General features: G+C 34.7%; 1 protein-coding gene across 2 annotated transcripts; it reads left to right on the forward strand.

Moving 5' to 3' along the window:
• Positions 1–4,095: 4,095 nt before the first annotated feature.
• On the forward strand, positions 4,096–11,678 carry LOC120217044 (trihelix transcription factor GT-2-like). Of its 2 annotated transcripts, XM_039214270.1 has the most exons (3): positions 4,096–4,555; positions 9,696–9,819; positions 10,262–11,678. In XM_039214270.1, exons 1-3 carry the CDS (start codon positions 4,318–4,320, stop codon positions 11,667–11,669), a joined length of 1,770 nt encoding a protein of 589 aa, XP_039070201.1. In that variant the 5' UTR covers positions 4,096–4,317; the 3' UTR covers positions 11,670–11,678. The 2 variants fall into 2 exon arrangements, with proteins under 2 accessions (XP_039070201.1, XP_039070200.1); XM_039214269.1 differs by lacking the exon at positions 4,096–4,555 and having other exon boundaries at positions 9,707–9,811.
• The last annotated feature ends 3,731 nt before the right edge of the window (positions 11,679–15,409 follow it).

Genomic DNA, 15,409 nt, shown 5'->3' on the forward strand with positions numbered 1-15,409 from the left:
GGGCCGTTGAATTTGAAAACTACGTAACAGAAAAATAATGTAACGTTACATTCTACAGGGGGTCATGCGAGTCGATGTTTTTAAAAAATAAAATTTAAATATTAATAGAATAAATTAAATAAAAATCATAATTTAATTTATGTATTCGAAAATCAATTTTTATAATTTTTCCAATATTGAAACATTTAATATTTTTTATCGTATTGAAAGTATTTGAATTCAAGAAATTATCAAGTTATTTTTAAATTATTGATATGGACGGGTAGGAATGGGAGTCACATCCCACACTAATTGTATGGTACAAGTCACCTCTCTCAAGACAGAATTAATGAAACGATCCAATTGACCCAACCAAGTTAAATGGTCCCAAAAATTCACAATTAGTTGAATATGTTTTTAAAAAAAAATCCAAACCATGGACAGAATTGATAGAATTAAGATCGATTTATAGGCATGAAAATATAAAATAATAATTACGGTAGGTTGAAAACTAACAGAAAATGGACACCAATTCACTTCAATTCATAAATGGTTTGGCCCTAATAACATGACCTACAACGTCTAACATGTTTTATTCCAAAAATTGATCCCACTAATGTCTTATTTTTTAAATTATTACTATTATTATTATTATTATTATTCCTTTAATTATAAAATTCTAACACAACCTACACTGTAGCCAATAAATTTCAATGATTATGCTAAAAAAATTCCCCAATATTTTGTCACCATCTCCACAGACCCTTTTGGCCACGATTTTAATTTATTTTCAATTTCTCAAAAAGAATTATTTTAGCGGTTATTTGAGATAATATATATATATATATATATATATATATATATATATATATATATATATATATATATATGAAGGAGTAAAGTGAAAACAACAATATTAATAAAATTATGTAAATATTTTATTATTATAATAAACTACTTGTCTATCTTTTTTTCATTTTATAATCAAGTAATCGATTTGTATTCTAAAACACTTTAATCAATTAATTGTTAGAATAACTTTTTGTCTTTTTCAACAATTAAATTGGGTTATATATATATATATATTTGATTAATATGGGGTAAATACAAGGCATTATCTGTTTTAAAATAACTCTCAACTTTTTGATATTGAACGTTCATACCCCTGGCATTTATGGTGCTCGAATCGGATACTCAAGAATAATAACAATTCATTTATCACGGGGGCCACTTGATTCGTGTTGGTTTTTTTTATATGTTTAAATTGTTTAAAATATATAGGAAAATATTTTTACATATATTTTTAAATGTTATTATAATAACGATGTAAATTAAATTAAGATTTATTAATTTTTTTTATTAAATTATAATCTATATTAAAATTAAACTTCTAATTAAATTGATAGCACGAGCAAGGTAACATGTTTAAGAAATAAAAAAAAATAAAAAAAATAATATTTGATGCATCAATAGTGTATAATTTTATGCATATTCAATTAAACAAATGATTATATAATCTTGTAAAATTTTAAAATTAAATTAAATCTTAATGATCTGCGCCACTTTTACTGACAATGCATAAAATTGTATTTTAGTAATATATTAAATAATAATAATTATAAATCAAGAGATGATAATTATTTTTAATATTTCCAAACAAATTTAGAGATGCTTGATTCAACCGCAAGTCTTCAATTTATAAGTATTTAACCTATTTTTGTTAAACCGGTATCTCAACTATAAATTCATAAAAACCTTCATCGAATCATATATTGCCACGTAGAGGGGGAGTAATTAATAAAATTATTTGAAAATTGGAGAAAAATAATTGAGTTAATAGCAAAAACAGTCCACTTACATTTTTAACCTTCTGACCTCCTCATTATCGGCATTGTTGCACCTCTCTTCATCACCATCAGCCAACCTTCTACGCCAATATTTTTTTATAGTGAATAAAGCTCTTACACTCGTATCTTTATTTCTATATTCAGCTCCATTTTAAAAAATACTTCTCATATTTATAAAATCTCTATTAATTACTCATTTTTTTCTATATTTTGAATAACAAATTTGACAGTCCAATAATTCTAAAAGTATTCTAATGGATTGCTAAAAGTTTGATGGATTAAAGTTTTTTTCTTTCAAATAATTCTTATTTAAACGAGAATAATAAAAATTTTATTCTAACGGATATTGAATTCGTAATTTAAGAGAAAAATGAGATATAAATTAAAATTTTCATCTATATACTCTAGATATTATTAACGATAAACTAGACTCTTTTTAACGTAAATGTTAATAGAGTATAAAATAATTATAAAATTATAATTTAAATGGCTCGTTTAATGAAAAAATAATTTAAGTTTTCAACTAAAAAATAAATATAATTTAAGAATTTACCGTTGAATTAAGCCATTGGAAAATGTATAAATATTATATAATAAATTAAACTTCTAAGATAAAATTATTATTACTAAAAAGATTGTTCACAGTTCACCCGAATACAAATTTTCAATAATAATTCGTGCTTCAATGTTTAAAGGTTTCACAGGGGATTTAATGGATCCATATTAGGGGTATTTTAGCCACTTAGGTAAAATGTTTGCCAATGGCCATTGGCATTATGAACCCCCCCTAAAAAAAATTGAACATCAATTCCATCTATTTCGAAAAAAAAAATCTTTAGTCACGGAATGTAAGATTAATTTTAGAAATAATATTATTGGAATGTAATATTATTATAAATATATTTTATTATTTTATTTAATTTGTTTAGTAATAATGTAAATTTACAGTGTTTAGTTAAAAAATATAAGATTTCTTAAATGTATATTTTATCAAATTATTGATATAATATATGTTTTTTTTAAAAAGTTAAACTTTAATATTAAACTATAAATATTTTAATGAAAATTTATAAAAAAATTAATTGTTGTATTATCTAACTTTTGAAAAAAAAATAGATTCAATGTACAACTAGTATATTAAATTTATATTCTTAAATAATTTTCATAAGTATCATATTTATTTATATAAAATATAATATAATATAAAAATAATATTTTAATCTCGAGTGGACAAAGATATTATATTTTAATGTACAAAATCCATTTTTTAATAATTTGAAGTTAGATATTATTTTAAATAATTACATTTTTACAGTAATATTGTTTTTCATCACATAAGATTATAAATAATTAATATATTAAATATTAATAATATAAAATAATTTTAAATAATCAAATTTATTAATATTTTTTTAAATTAAAGTCTTTGAATAGTATTATTATATTTATAATTTTGAGTAAGTACAAATAATAAAAATTGGTAATGATTCTTATAGAAAGAATTTACTAATATAAGGACATCTTTAATTAAAATTATTTAATACATAAGAATTTGAAAGTAATAACTTTCCTACTATTCTAATAAAAAACTAATATTATTAGAAAAATATTATTTTTTATAATAATATAAAATTATTTTTATTGATAATATTTTTTCGCAAAGTACAAGGCCACTTAATTCTATGATTTTCTCTCTTCACAACGAGGGGAAAAAACAATTTCAAATATATATAAACAAAAGTAAATATATTTTTGAAAAAAAAAACGAAAAAGTAAAAGAAAATTTGAAGAAAACGGGTCGGCTTTTAGCTAAATATAGGAAAACAGACAAAAAAAAAACAACTACTAATTATCACAATCGTCTGTTTAGGCAACTGTTTGGAATTTTATTTTTCATTTTTATTTTCTCTATTATTATATGATTATATCCTATGACTTTCAGTGCAATCTTTCAATTATTACTGAGAAATAAAAGGAAATGATAATTTAAAATAACTAATAAACGCATTATGTTATTTTTTTCCTAAAGTTTATTATATTAGTAATTATATGCTTTATTTATATTTATACAGATTATAAAATCCTATATTTTATTTCATATATCAATAAAACCCATACCACTCGTTACTTTTTTTTAACAGTCTGTCTTTTGAAAAAAAAAATTAAAACCTTAAGATTCCAATAAAAATAAGAAGGAAAAATCTTGAGATTGACAAGCAATCCCAAAAACAAAAATAAATTACTAATAAATTCATCCAAAAACAAACTATTTTTGAAAACGAAGAAGCAATTCACTACCCTCTTTTCTCTGTCCATAGAGATAGGATCGTAGGAATAGAGGCATACGAAGTTGATTTTTTTTTCATATTAGTTTATTAATTTTCTCCCTTTCTTCATTGAAAGCTGCAAGTAAATCGCAAGCTCTTGCCAGTGGGGTGGGGGAAAAGAAGTGAAAGAAAGGAAGGAAGTTGTCGTATCTGCAAAATCATATATGCTGGGTGGTGGTGACACAACTGCTAGTGCTCTTGGAAGCGGCGGCGGTGGCACCGATGGAAACGTCGCTGCTGCATCTATGGTTAGCAGCGGTGGAGCTCGTGATGGCAGCAGTACTGAAGGAGGCGGTGCAGTCGTAGCGGCCAACATGTTTGGCTCCAATGGAAATAATAGCAATTCGGGTGACGACGGGAGAGTTAGAGTTGAGGAAGGCGAGCGTTTTTACGGGGGCAACCGTGTTGGAAATAAAACGCTCACACAAACAACTTTTATTGAAACTCAAACAAATATTACAAGAGTACTCTCACTCAAAAACAAGAACTACAACTCACTCTTATAAGACTTTGCTTCTTCACTCACTTAGAAGCTCTTAATTTTTCTTGATGCTTAAAACTAAAATGGGAAGGGGTATTTATACTACTCAAGAACAATCCTACACCACACAAATAAACTAATTTAAACCATTACAAATTCAACAAATATCTAACTCTCACCTAACTAAATTGATGTAAGCAATGACATCATTAATTAAATGATGTAAGCAATGACATCTTTAATTAAATGATGTAAGTAATGACATCAATTTAGTTTGGGTTTGGGTTTAGGCTCCCATAATGGATCAAGTTTATGATCCAACACCCTCCCTTAAACTTGATCTCGTGACCCCTAGTAGGTTCCTTAATCTTAAGAAGTCTTCGCTGGTCAGTGGCTTGGTAAAAATATCAGCAACTTGATCTTGTGACTTCACATATTCAACTTCCACATCTTTTCTTGCAACACACTCCTTATATAGTGGTAGCGAATATCAATGTGCTTGCTTCGATCATGGAATACTGGATTCTTCGCTAAGGCAATGGCTGACTTGTTGTCGACACAAACCTTGGTAGGCTCTTCTTGTATCAAACCATCTCCTTCAATAGATTTCTAAGCCAAATTGCATGACAAACACATGAGGTAGCAGCAAATATTCCGCTTCACAAGTAGATAATGTGACAATCGGTTGTTTCTTTGACATCCATGTGAATGCAATATCTCCCATGAAAAATACGAATCCAGTAGTGCTCCTTCGATTATCTATGTCTCCACCCCAATCACTGTCGCTATATCCAACAAGCTTGTAATCATTAGAAACTGAATAGAACAAGCCAAAGTCAATTGTACCTTTCAGATAGCGAAGAATTCTCTTTGCGGCTTTAAAATGGGTGGTTGTTGGGGATTCCATGTAGCGACTAACCAATCCAACTGCGTGAAGAATATCGGGTCTCGTGCAAGTTAGATAGCGTAGACTTCCTACCAAACTTTTGAAGAATGTTGGATCTACACTTTCGCCTTCTTCATGTTTGGTCATCTTGATCCCGTATTCTGCCGGTGTGCTTATTGGCTTACAGTTCTCCATCTTGAACTTCTTCAGTATCTCCTTTGCATAGCTTTCCTGTGGAAAATTCCATCATTTTGTTGCTTAACTTCAATGCCAAGGTAGTACGCCATGAGCCCCATGTCTGTCATCTCGAATTCTTTCATCATCACATCCTTGAATTCATTAAACATGCTTGGGTTGCTTCCAGTGAAGATCAAATCGTCCACGTAGAGGCACACGATCAAAATATCTTCATCTTTGATCTTGATATATAGAGCATGCTCGTAGGGACATTTGTTGAAGCCATTCTCTTGGAAGTACTTGTCGATTCGGCTATTCCATGCCCTTGGTGCTTGTTTTAGCCCGTAAAGAGCCTTCTTCAACTTCAACACCTTGTCTTCATGCCCTTTGACTTCATAGCCTGATGGTTGCTGAATGTAAAGTTCCTCTTCAAGAACTCCATTTAGGAAGGCGGACTTTACATCCATCTGTTGTATCTTCCACTTGTTTTGAGCTGCCAAAGAAATGATTAGTCTGATAGTCTCCAATCGAGCAACAGGAGCAATACCTCATCATAGTCAATTCCAGCCTTTTGACTATAGCCTTTAGCAACTAGCCTCGCCTTGTGCCTTTCAATCTCTCCTTTGGCGTTTTGCTTTGTTTTGTACACCCATTTGACACCTATCGCCTTATGTTCCTTGGGAAGTGAGGTAAGTTCCCATGTGTCATTCTTCTCGATGGCCTTGATTTCTTCGTCCATCGCATCTCTCCATTTCTTTCTTGTACCGCTTCTTGAAAGCTCACTGGTTCACAATCGGCAACAGACAAAATAATGTAAGATTATCTTGTCGTTCAGTTACCTCATAGAGATCTCTAAGGCTTCTTGTGCGTTGCACAACTCTTTCACTTTGACTCCACTTGACGATGATGAAGGTGATGAGTCTCCTTGAGTGGTTGATGTTGGTGAAGTGGGTGGAGTTGCAAGCTCTTGTTGAGATTCATCTAGTTGCTCCCTCATTGTCTGCTCATCTTCTTCAAACTGAGGAAAGAAATTGAAGTCATCTGTATGGGAGTTAAAATCCCATTCTCCTTCTTCGTTGAAGACCACATCTCGACTAATCACAAACTTCTTATTGTCTGGATTGTACAACTTGTAGCCCTTCGAATTAGCATCATAGCCGATGAAGATAAAACTCTCGCTTTTATCATCAAGCTTCGTTCTTCTCTCGTCTGGTACGTGAACATGGGCTATACTTCCAAAGGTTCTCAAGTGGGAAATGCCAGGCTTCTTCCACTCCATGCCTCTTGCGGTGTCTTTCCCCATACACTTCTTGTTGGAGATCGATTGACAAGTAGACTGCACACGATACTGCTTCCGCCCAAAATTCTTTGGGTAGTTTCTTGCTTTTGAGCATGCTTCGTGCCATGTCGAGGATTGTTCTATTCTTTCTTTCTGCCACACCATTTTGCTGGGGGATCTAGGAACTGTCATTGGTCGACGAATTCCATTTGCTTCACAGAACTCTTGAAACTCCCTGGAAGTAAATTCTCCACCTCGATCGGATCTCATGGCTTTGATCTTTCTACCGCTTTCTCTCTCCACTGCTGCTTTGAACTTCTTGAATACTTCAAAAACTTCTGACTTCTGTTTCAAGAAATATACCCAGGTTTTTCTTGAAAAATCATCAATGAAGAGAAGAAAATAGTTATTGTTACCGAGAGAACTTGGCTTGATCGGTCCACACACATCGGTATGGATGAGCTCAAGTGGCTTCTTAGCTCTTGTCTCTGACTCCTTTGGAAAGCTTTTCCTGAATTGTTTCCCGACTAGACACCCTTCACAGAGTTGGTCAGGATGGTTGATGTGAGGTAGTCCTTTCACCATCTCCTTCTTAGATAATAGCTCTAGACCTCCAAAATTGAGATGCCCAAATCGAAGATGCCAAAGCCATGATGCATCTTTGTAGCAAGCTTTCAGGCACTTTGCAACATCATTTTGTATGTTGATCAAGAACATTCTATTCTTTGACATCGGCACTTTAGCAATGAAGTTATTCTTATCATCTTTTATAGAAAGATTATAATTATTCATATGAATATCATAACCTTTCTCTACCAGTTGCCCTAAACTTAAAATGTTACTTTTCATATTGGGCACATAGTAGACATTTGAAATAAATTGATGTCTCCCATCTTTCAAACGGATAAGAATGTTACCTCTCCCTTTCACTGCTATTGTGGAATCATCTCCAAACGAAACATTTCCACTTACTGACTCGTCTAGCTCCACAAACATGTCTTTCCTTCCACACATGTGATTGCTTGCACCACTGTCAAGATACCAGGAATTTGCTTGGCCACCATCAGTTTCCTTTCGTGCTAGAAGAAGAGTTTCTTTGCCATCTTCCTCCACGTAATTGGCCTTCTCCTCAATTTTGTTGTTGGGAGCTCTACATTCTGAAGCATAATGCCCAAATTTTTGACAATTATAACATCGAATTTGAGATTTGTCATACTTTGAGTTTGGATTAATTCTTCCACGGCCTCGTGTTGAGCTTTCTCCTTTCTCATAGTTGTTGTTGGAATTGTTATTGTTGTAATTCCAGCCTCGTCCACGACCTCGACTTCCACCTCGTCCATGGCCTCTACCTCTGCCTTGGCCACGTTGGTTTCTATCATTGCGTTGGCTCTCATGCATATCCTTGAGTTGCAGCTTGAAGAGTTGCTCAGTAAACTCATGCTTCTTTTTATGCTTCTCTTCGTATGCTTGCAATGATCCTTGGAGCTGTTCGATCTTCATTTCTTCCAAGTCTTTAGTTTCTTCAATCGTCACGACGATGTGCTCAAATTTGGGATCCAACGAACGGAGTATCTTCTCTATTATCCTCACATCGTCTAACTTTTCACCATTTCTTTTTAATTGATTAGAAACAGCTACTACTCTTGAGAAATAATCTGAAATAGACTCAGATGCTTTCATGTTTAAGGATTCGAATTCACCTCTTAATGTTTGGAGACGAACCTTCTTCACTTGCTCGGATCCTTTGTAAGAGGTTTGCAGCTTCTCCCACGCTTCCTTGCTAGAGCTTGCACTTGAAATCTTTTCAAAACCATCATCATCTAATGCTTGATAGATGAGGTAGAGAGCCTTCTTGTCTCTCTTTCTTGAATCCTTCAAAGTTGTCTTTTGATCTGGTGTAAGAGTAGCAAAAACATCATCATCCGCAGGCTCATTATAGCCTTTCTCTATGATATCCCACACATCTTGTGATCCAAGAAGTGCCTTCATTTTGATACTCCAATTGTCGTAGTTGTTGTTGTTGAGTGTCGGAACTTGGAATGGTGCCATACCATTTGCCATATCTCTCAATATAATGAGATTTTGTAAAATCCGATTGCACGGATGAATCCGGAACGATGAAAAAAAAAAACTTTGGAGGGACTTGGACACCTCGGTCAAGGGCTCCAACTCGGCTGAATCGGCTCAACTCGGTGAGTCAACTCGATTTTCTGGCAGCAGTCTTCCGGCGGTGCGTGGCGGTGCGTCAGAACTCAGATTGAGAAAATTCTGGCAGCGGCGTATTCCTCTCGTCGAGACCTTCGATCTTTCCAACTCTCTCTGATGCCACTTTGTTGGAAATAAAACGCTCACACAAACAACTTTTATTGAAACTCAAACAAATATTACAAGAGTACTCTCACTCAAAAACAAGAACTACAACTCACTCTTATAAGACTTTGCTTCTTCACTCACTTAGAAGCTCTTAATTTTTTCTTGATGCTTAAAACTAAAATGGGAAGGGGTATTTATACTACTCAAGAACAATCCTACACCACACAAATAAACTAATTTAAACCATTACAAATTCAACAAATATCTAACTCTCACCTAACTAAATTGATGTAAGCAATGACATCATTAATTAAATGATGTAAGCAATGACATCTTTAATTAAATGATGTAAGTAATGACATCAATTTAGTTTGGGTTTGGGTTTAGGCTCCCATAATGGATCAAGTTTATGATCCAACAAACCGCTGGCCGAGGCAAGAGACTTCGGCACTCTTGAAGATAAGGTCGGACATGGATGTTACCTTTCGTGACGCTAGCGTCAAGGGTCCATTATGGGAAGAGGTTTCCAGGTGATTATTATTATTAAGTTATTCCCTTTTTTTGGATGATTCAATGGAAATTTGAAGTTCGTTTATGTTTAATGAGTGGAGATCTGTGTTTTCGAATTGTATTCTTTCTGTGTATAAGATCAAGTTGAGAGAATTTAAGCATCTTTCAGTATCCATATGTTTAATATATTTTGACATTTCGGGGGCATATGTTTATTTTATCATCTCTGGCATTTGCTTTTCCCAATATTTTCACAGGGAATCTTAAGCTGGATTTTGATCATAAATTTTAGTCCGTTTCTCTCTCCCTCTTTCCCCTTATCGGTTCCCCATTAATATATTTCTTCTTTATGCTTCTATTAAAATTTTATGTGTGGAATTCAGTTCGTAGGTTATTTTATGTGTGAATCAGCGTTTTTTTACTGCTGAATTGAAGTATAGTTTTCTCTAATGTCGATATCAGGAAACTAGCAGAGCTTGGGTATCATCGAAGTGCCAAGAAATGCAAGGAGAAATTCGAGAATGTTTTCAAGTATCACAAGAGGACCAAAGATGGCCGAACTGGTAAATCAGATTGCAAGACTTATCGTTTTTCCGATCAACTTCTAGCCCTGGAAACCCATCTTTCCGCTCAAACCCCAGTAACAACTGCAGCAGCGCCGCCGCAACTAAAGCCTCCAGTTCTGTCTCAGGCGACAATAGCAGCAGCTAATAATCCTCCGACTCAGACTAATAATGTCACTGTTCCATCAGCAACAACAGTATTACCCAGTTTGGCTCAAAACATTGTACCGACAAACATAAACCCTACAATTCCTTCTTTTCCTAACATTACCGCAGATATAATATCGGATTCGACCTCCTCATCCACCTCGTCGGATTTACAATTGGAAGGTCGGAGGAAGAGGAAAAGAAAATGGAAGGGCTTTTTCGAGAAGCAGATGAAGAAGGTGGTTCACGAGCAGGAGGAGATGCAGAAGAAATTCCTGGAAGCATTAGAGAAACACGAGCAGGAAAGATTGGCTCGTGAAGAAACTTGGAGAACGCAAGAGATGGCCAGAATAAATAGAGAACGTGAATTATTAGCCCAAGATAGATCAATAGCAGCAGCAAAGAATGTAGCTCTAATGGCGTTCTTGCAAAAATTATCCGACCAGCAACACCCGGGGCAGGCACAAAAAAATCCACCGCCACAACCGCATGTATCGGCTGTGGCACAAACACCGCCGCCATTACCAGCGGCAGCAGCAGTGCCTGCTCCACAGCCTCCGCCGAGAGTACCGGAATTATCTTTATTGAAGACGGAGAATGGGGATCAAAGTTACCAGGCAAGCCCATCGAGATGGCCTAAAGTGGAGGTTCAAGCATTGATTGAGCTAAGGAGTAGGCTGGACAATAAATACCAGGGCAGTGGTCCAAAAGGACCATTGTGGGAGGAGATATCAGCTGCAATGAAAAGGCTGGGTTACAATCGCAACGCCAAGCCATGCAAAGAGAAATGGGAGAACATAAACAAGTACTTCAAGAAGGTTAAAGATAACCACAAGACAAGACCCGATGATTCCAAAACATGTCCCTACTTTCACCAACTTGATGCTTTATATAGAGAAAAGAACAAATATGACAGCTCCTCCACTCAAATAAAACCACAAAACTCAGCTCCCTTGATGGTACTCCCCGAGCAGCAATGGCCGCCGCCTCCTTCCGAGGCTTACCAACAGCACCACCAACGTGATGACGGACTCGAATACTTGGGAAGCGATCAAAACCAAGACGAGGAAGGGGATGAAGACGAAGACGAAGACGAAGTCGAAGGTGGTGACTACGAAATTGTAGCCAGCAGACCAGCTTCAATGGGGTCGTGCGAGTGATGTTTAGAGGTAAGTAAACATTATCAGTGGGGTTTGTAGCATAAATTCTGTAGTGCGTTTTGATAATTATTTATTTTTTGGGCTAAAAAAATAAGTAGAGAAAGAGATTCAAAATCTCATTCCTCGAAATAATGAACAGGTAAAAGAAAGAGAGCTGTGGTATGTGTTTGTATGTGTCAGAAATGGTAATTGTTTCAACCATCCTTGTTATTCTGGTTTCATTTTTCACTTTCATCATGTCACTTAGCTAATCGCGTGAGAGAAAAAAAATGCAGAAGAAATAAGGGGTAGAATGAGAGGGGGGAGTCTTTTCACTGAATATCACATGTAGTATCATGGGGGACCTCTTTCCACTTCAAAACGAATCTTCCAAAAACCTAACAAATCGGTACTTATGACTTTTCTATTAAAAATATTAAAATTCAAATACGTTCATCATTAATAAATAGTGTTAGCTTTTTCATATTTGTCGGCAAAATAAACCTGTGACATACTTTAATGCCATATAGGATAATCTCAACTCAAAAGGTTGTTTGGTTGCAGTAGTGATTCATGATATTTGTCTAGTAATGTATTTTCTTGTTTTTGATGCATAAAATGAAATATGAATAAATCGCATCATTACTCCTTGATCTTCATAGTTTCCAATGGTACGTGTTCTCTAAGAATTTAAACAGAATATGAACCGCTTTATTAGATGATCCGTTAGTTCATTACGTTATTATATCATCACAACATATTATATTATAAAGTATTATTTTTTCCAAGAACGAAGGTACATCTCATATATAAATTATGTATAATTATATTGTACATACTCGAATGGTTAGAAAGTAATAATAATACAATGTGATTGATTCTGATTAATGTGATTAGGAAGCATGAATAATAGTATGTATAATGATTGAGATTGCTTGTTTACGTATAGTGACGGCAGGAGCTTTTATTTGGTTTCAGTGCAGAAAAAAAATAGTAAAACTCACAATTTGTGGGTATGAATCAATCACGTGTGGGATTCCCTACAAAATGGGTAGAGCAACAAAAATGAAGCATGACCCAGAGATCATTTAAGAGTTGAAAAAAGTAGGAAAAATCATCAAATGTAGGATGGAAATGTAGCTCAATGAAATGATTTGACAGTTGATTAATCTTCTGAAGATATGTGTGTATGCATTTTATTATTTATTTTAAATTAATAAATTTTGTTATAAAGAAAATTCTATTCCACTATAATCATAATTCAGAAACAATCCTACACACGACTAATTGGCTTTTATTGATTAATCCCACCGTAGACTCTTTTTCTCATGTTGCGGAAGACGGCTATCAGATAGAGTAAAATCGTAACTGATAATTTGAGAAAATAAAAATGAAGATAAAAAGAGACACAAAATTTACGTGAAAAACCCCTAAATAAAATAGGGTAAAAACCACGGGCAACGGTAGAAGAATTTCACTATGAGAAAATAGGAATTACAACCTCTCTCGATTTACCAAGGAGATAACAATGATAATTATCTCTCGATAAAAAGGAGAAAACAACTCTCAAGAAACTCTCTAAATTCTCTCTAGTATTGGAAGAAAGCTAGAATGCTTTGGGATGATTTTGAAGCTAAATGAGCTAGGGTATTTATAGTTGAAACTTAATGACTAATCTTATAAATACCCTAAATTACAATGACTAAAATTAATTATCCCATTACCCAATTTCAACAAAAATTAGGTGCCTAATTTTTGACTTTGACAAAGCACCATTTGGTGCCTAAATTATTTGACTTTTAACAATCTCTCACTTGAAGATTTGATTGGAATAATCATATCTTCACACCATTCTTTCTACCTTGTACCTTCATGTTGCTTACGTTTCTGACAGGCCACAGGAGGATCGACACTAGGTAAATTTATCAGCATTGATTGCCTTCGTCATGAAATCTGCTATGTTGTCTTTGGTATGAATCTTCTGCATATCTACCGTTCCTTCTTCCACCTTTTCACGAATGAAATGGTACTGAACTCGTTCTTCAAACTCTTTTTCCACATGTATCTGAGTAGTCTCTGACTTTTCAGCGCTATCATCGTCTTCTTTTCTTTGTAGTTTATCTTCTACAAAGATAACATCTCTACTAATGATCACTTTGCGGGCAGTGAGATCCCACAAGCGATACCCCTTTACTCCATCAGCATACCCCAAGAATTTGCATTTCCTGGATTTTGGATCCAACTTTGAAATTTCTTGGGAGTTGTACATCACGTACACTATACTTCCAAATATATGGAGGTTTGAATAATCAGCTGGTTTTCCAGTCCACATCTCCATTGGTGTCTTCAGCTCTATTGCAGTTGATGGAGCTCGATTCACCAAATAACAGGCGGTATTGACTGCTTCTGCCCAGAATGATTTTTCTAGGCCTGCATCCCTCAACATTGCTCTTGTTCTTTCTAACAAGGTTCTGTTCATCCGCTCTGCCACTCCATTTTGTTGAGGAGTGTTCGCCACTGTGAACTGTCTTTTGATGCCTTTTTTCCTGCAAAAGTCATCAAATTCTTCACTTGTGTATTCTCCTCCATTATCTGTTCTGAAACACTTGATTTTATTTCCAGAATCAAGTTCCACCCGTGCTTTGAAGTTTTTGAAAGTTGAAAACACATCGGACTTCTTCTTAATAGGGTACACCCAACATCTCCTGTAGTAGTCATCAATAAATGAGACAAAATATTTTGCTCCGCCTAGGGATGTAACTGGTGTTTTCCATACGTCAGAGTGGACCAGTTCTAGAACACTTTTGCCTCTAGAATTTGATGTGTTGAATTTCAACCGGTGCTGCTTACTTGTTATGCAATGCTCACATAAAGTAAGTGATACCTTTGTTAAGCCTTGAAGTAACTTTTGCTCCACAAGGACTTTAATTCCTTGTTCTGACATGTGTCCAAGTTTCTTATGCCATAGCATTGCAGAATCTGAACTACATGAGGCAACAGAGGCTTCTGCTTCTAGCAATGTCTCTCCCTTCAGCATGTACAAGTTTGCAGCTATCTTTTCACCTTTCAGCACCACAAGCTCTCCACGGAACACCTTCATGATTCCTTTCCGTGTTTCAATCTTGCTAGCATTATTATCCAACAATCCGTAGGATAATAATTTTTCTTCAAACCTTTCACGTGCCGCACATCTCGAACAACTTTAATTGTTCCACCATACATCTTCAATTTGATGGTTCCCATGCCAACGATCTCTAAGGCATGATCATTGCAACTATACACAGATCCTCCTGAGACAGGTTCATAATGATGGAACCATTCTCTTCTTGGGGTCATGTGATATGTTGCTCCCGAATCAATGAACCATATATCTGCAAATCGTTTTCTTCCTTCCACGGTGGTTGACGCTTCACAGCATAGAGCATCTCCATCATCTGAAGTGTTTGCGGTATTGCCTTGTGGATTGGAGTTTTTATTTAGACTCCAACAATCCTTCTTCAAGTGACCATTCTTTCCACAGTTGTAACACTTTAAATTCTTCTTGCTTCTCGACTTCGATCTACCATGTTTGTGATTGCTGCTTTGGCCACGTTCTGTTGATCTCCCTCTCATCGTTGTCATCGTTGTCAACGCTTCTGCTTGTTGCAGATTTACTTGTCTGTCTTCCTTGTTCTTGCGTCGATTTTCTTCTTGTAGAACAACAGCTGCAACATCATCGAAGACTAGACTGGTGACATTACTGTTTGTCAAGTTGATGATGA

The sequence above is a fragment of the Hibiscus syriacus genome, unplaced genomic scaffold (genome assembly GCF_006381635.1).
Source record: "Hibiscus syriacus cultivar Baekdansim isolate YM2019G1 unplaced genomic scaffold, ASM638163v2 tig00110177_pilon, whole genome shotgun sequence".
Lineage (NCBI taxonomy): Eukaryota > Viridiplantae > Streptophyta > Magnoliopsida > Malvales > Malvaceae > Hibiscus > Hibiscus syriacus.

Bases quoted from the DNA above. Each gene is read 5' to 3' on its own strand.
- LOC120217044 (XM_039214270.1), top strand. From the start codon at position 4,318: ATGCTGGGTGGTGGTGACACAACTGCTAGTGCTCTTGGAAGCGGCGGC. The intron at 4,556-9,695 runs GTGTTGGAAATA...TAATGGATCAAG, and splicing joins GCGTTTTTACGGGGGCAACC to TTTATGATCCAACAAACCGC. The intron at 9,820-10,261 runs GTGATTATTATT...TGTCGATATCAG, and splicing joins TTATGGGAAGAGGTTTCCAG to GAAACTAGCAGAGCTTGGGT.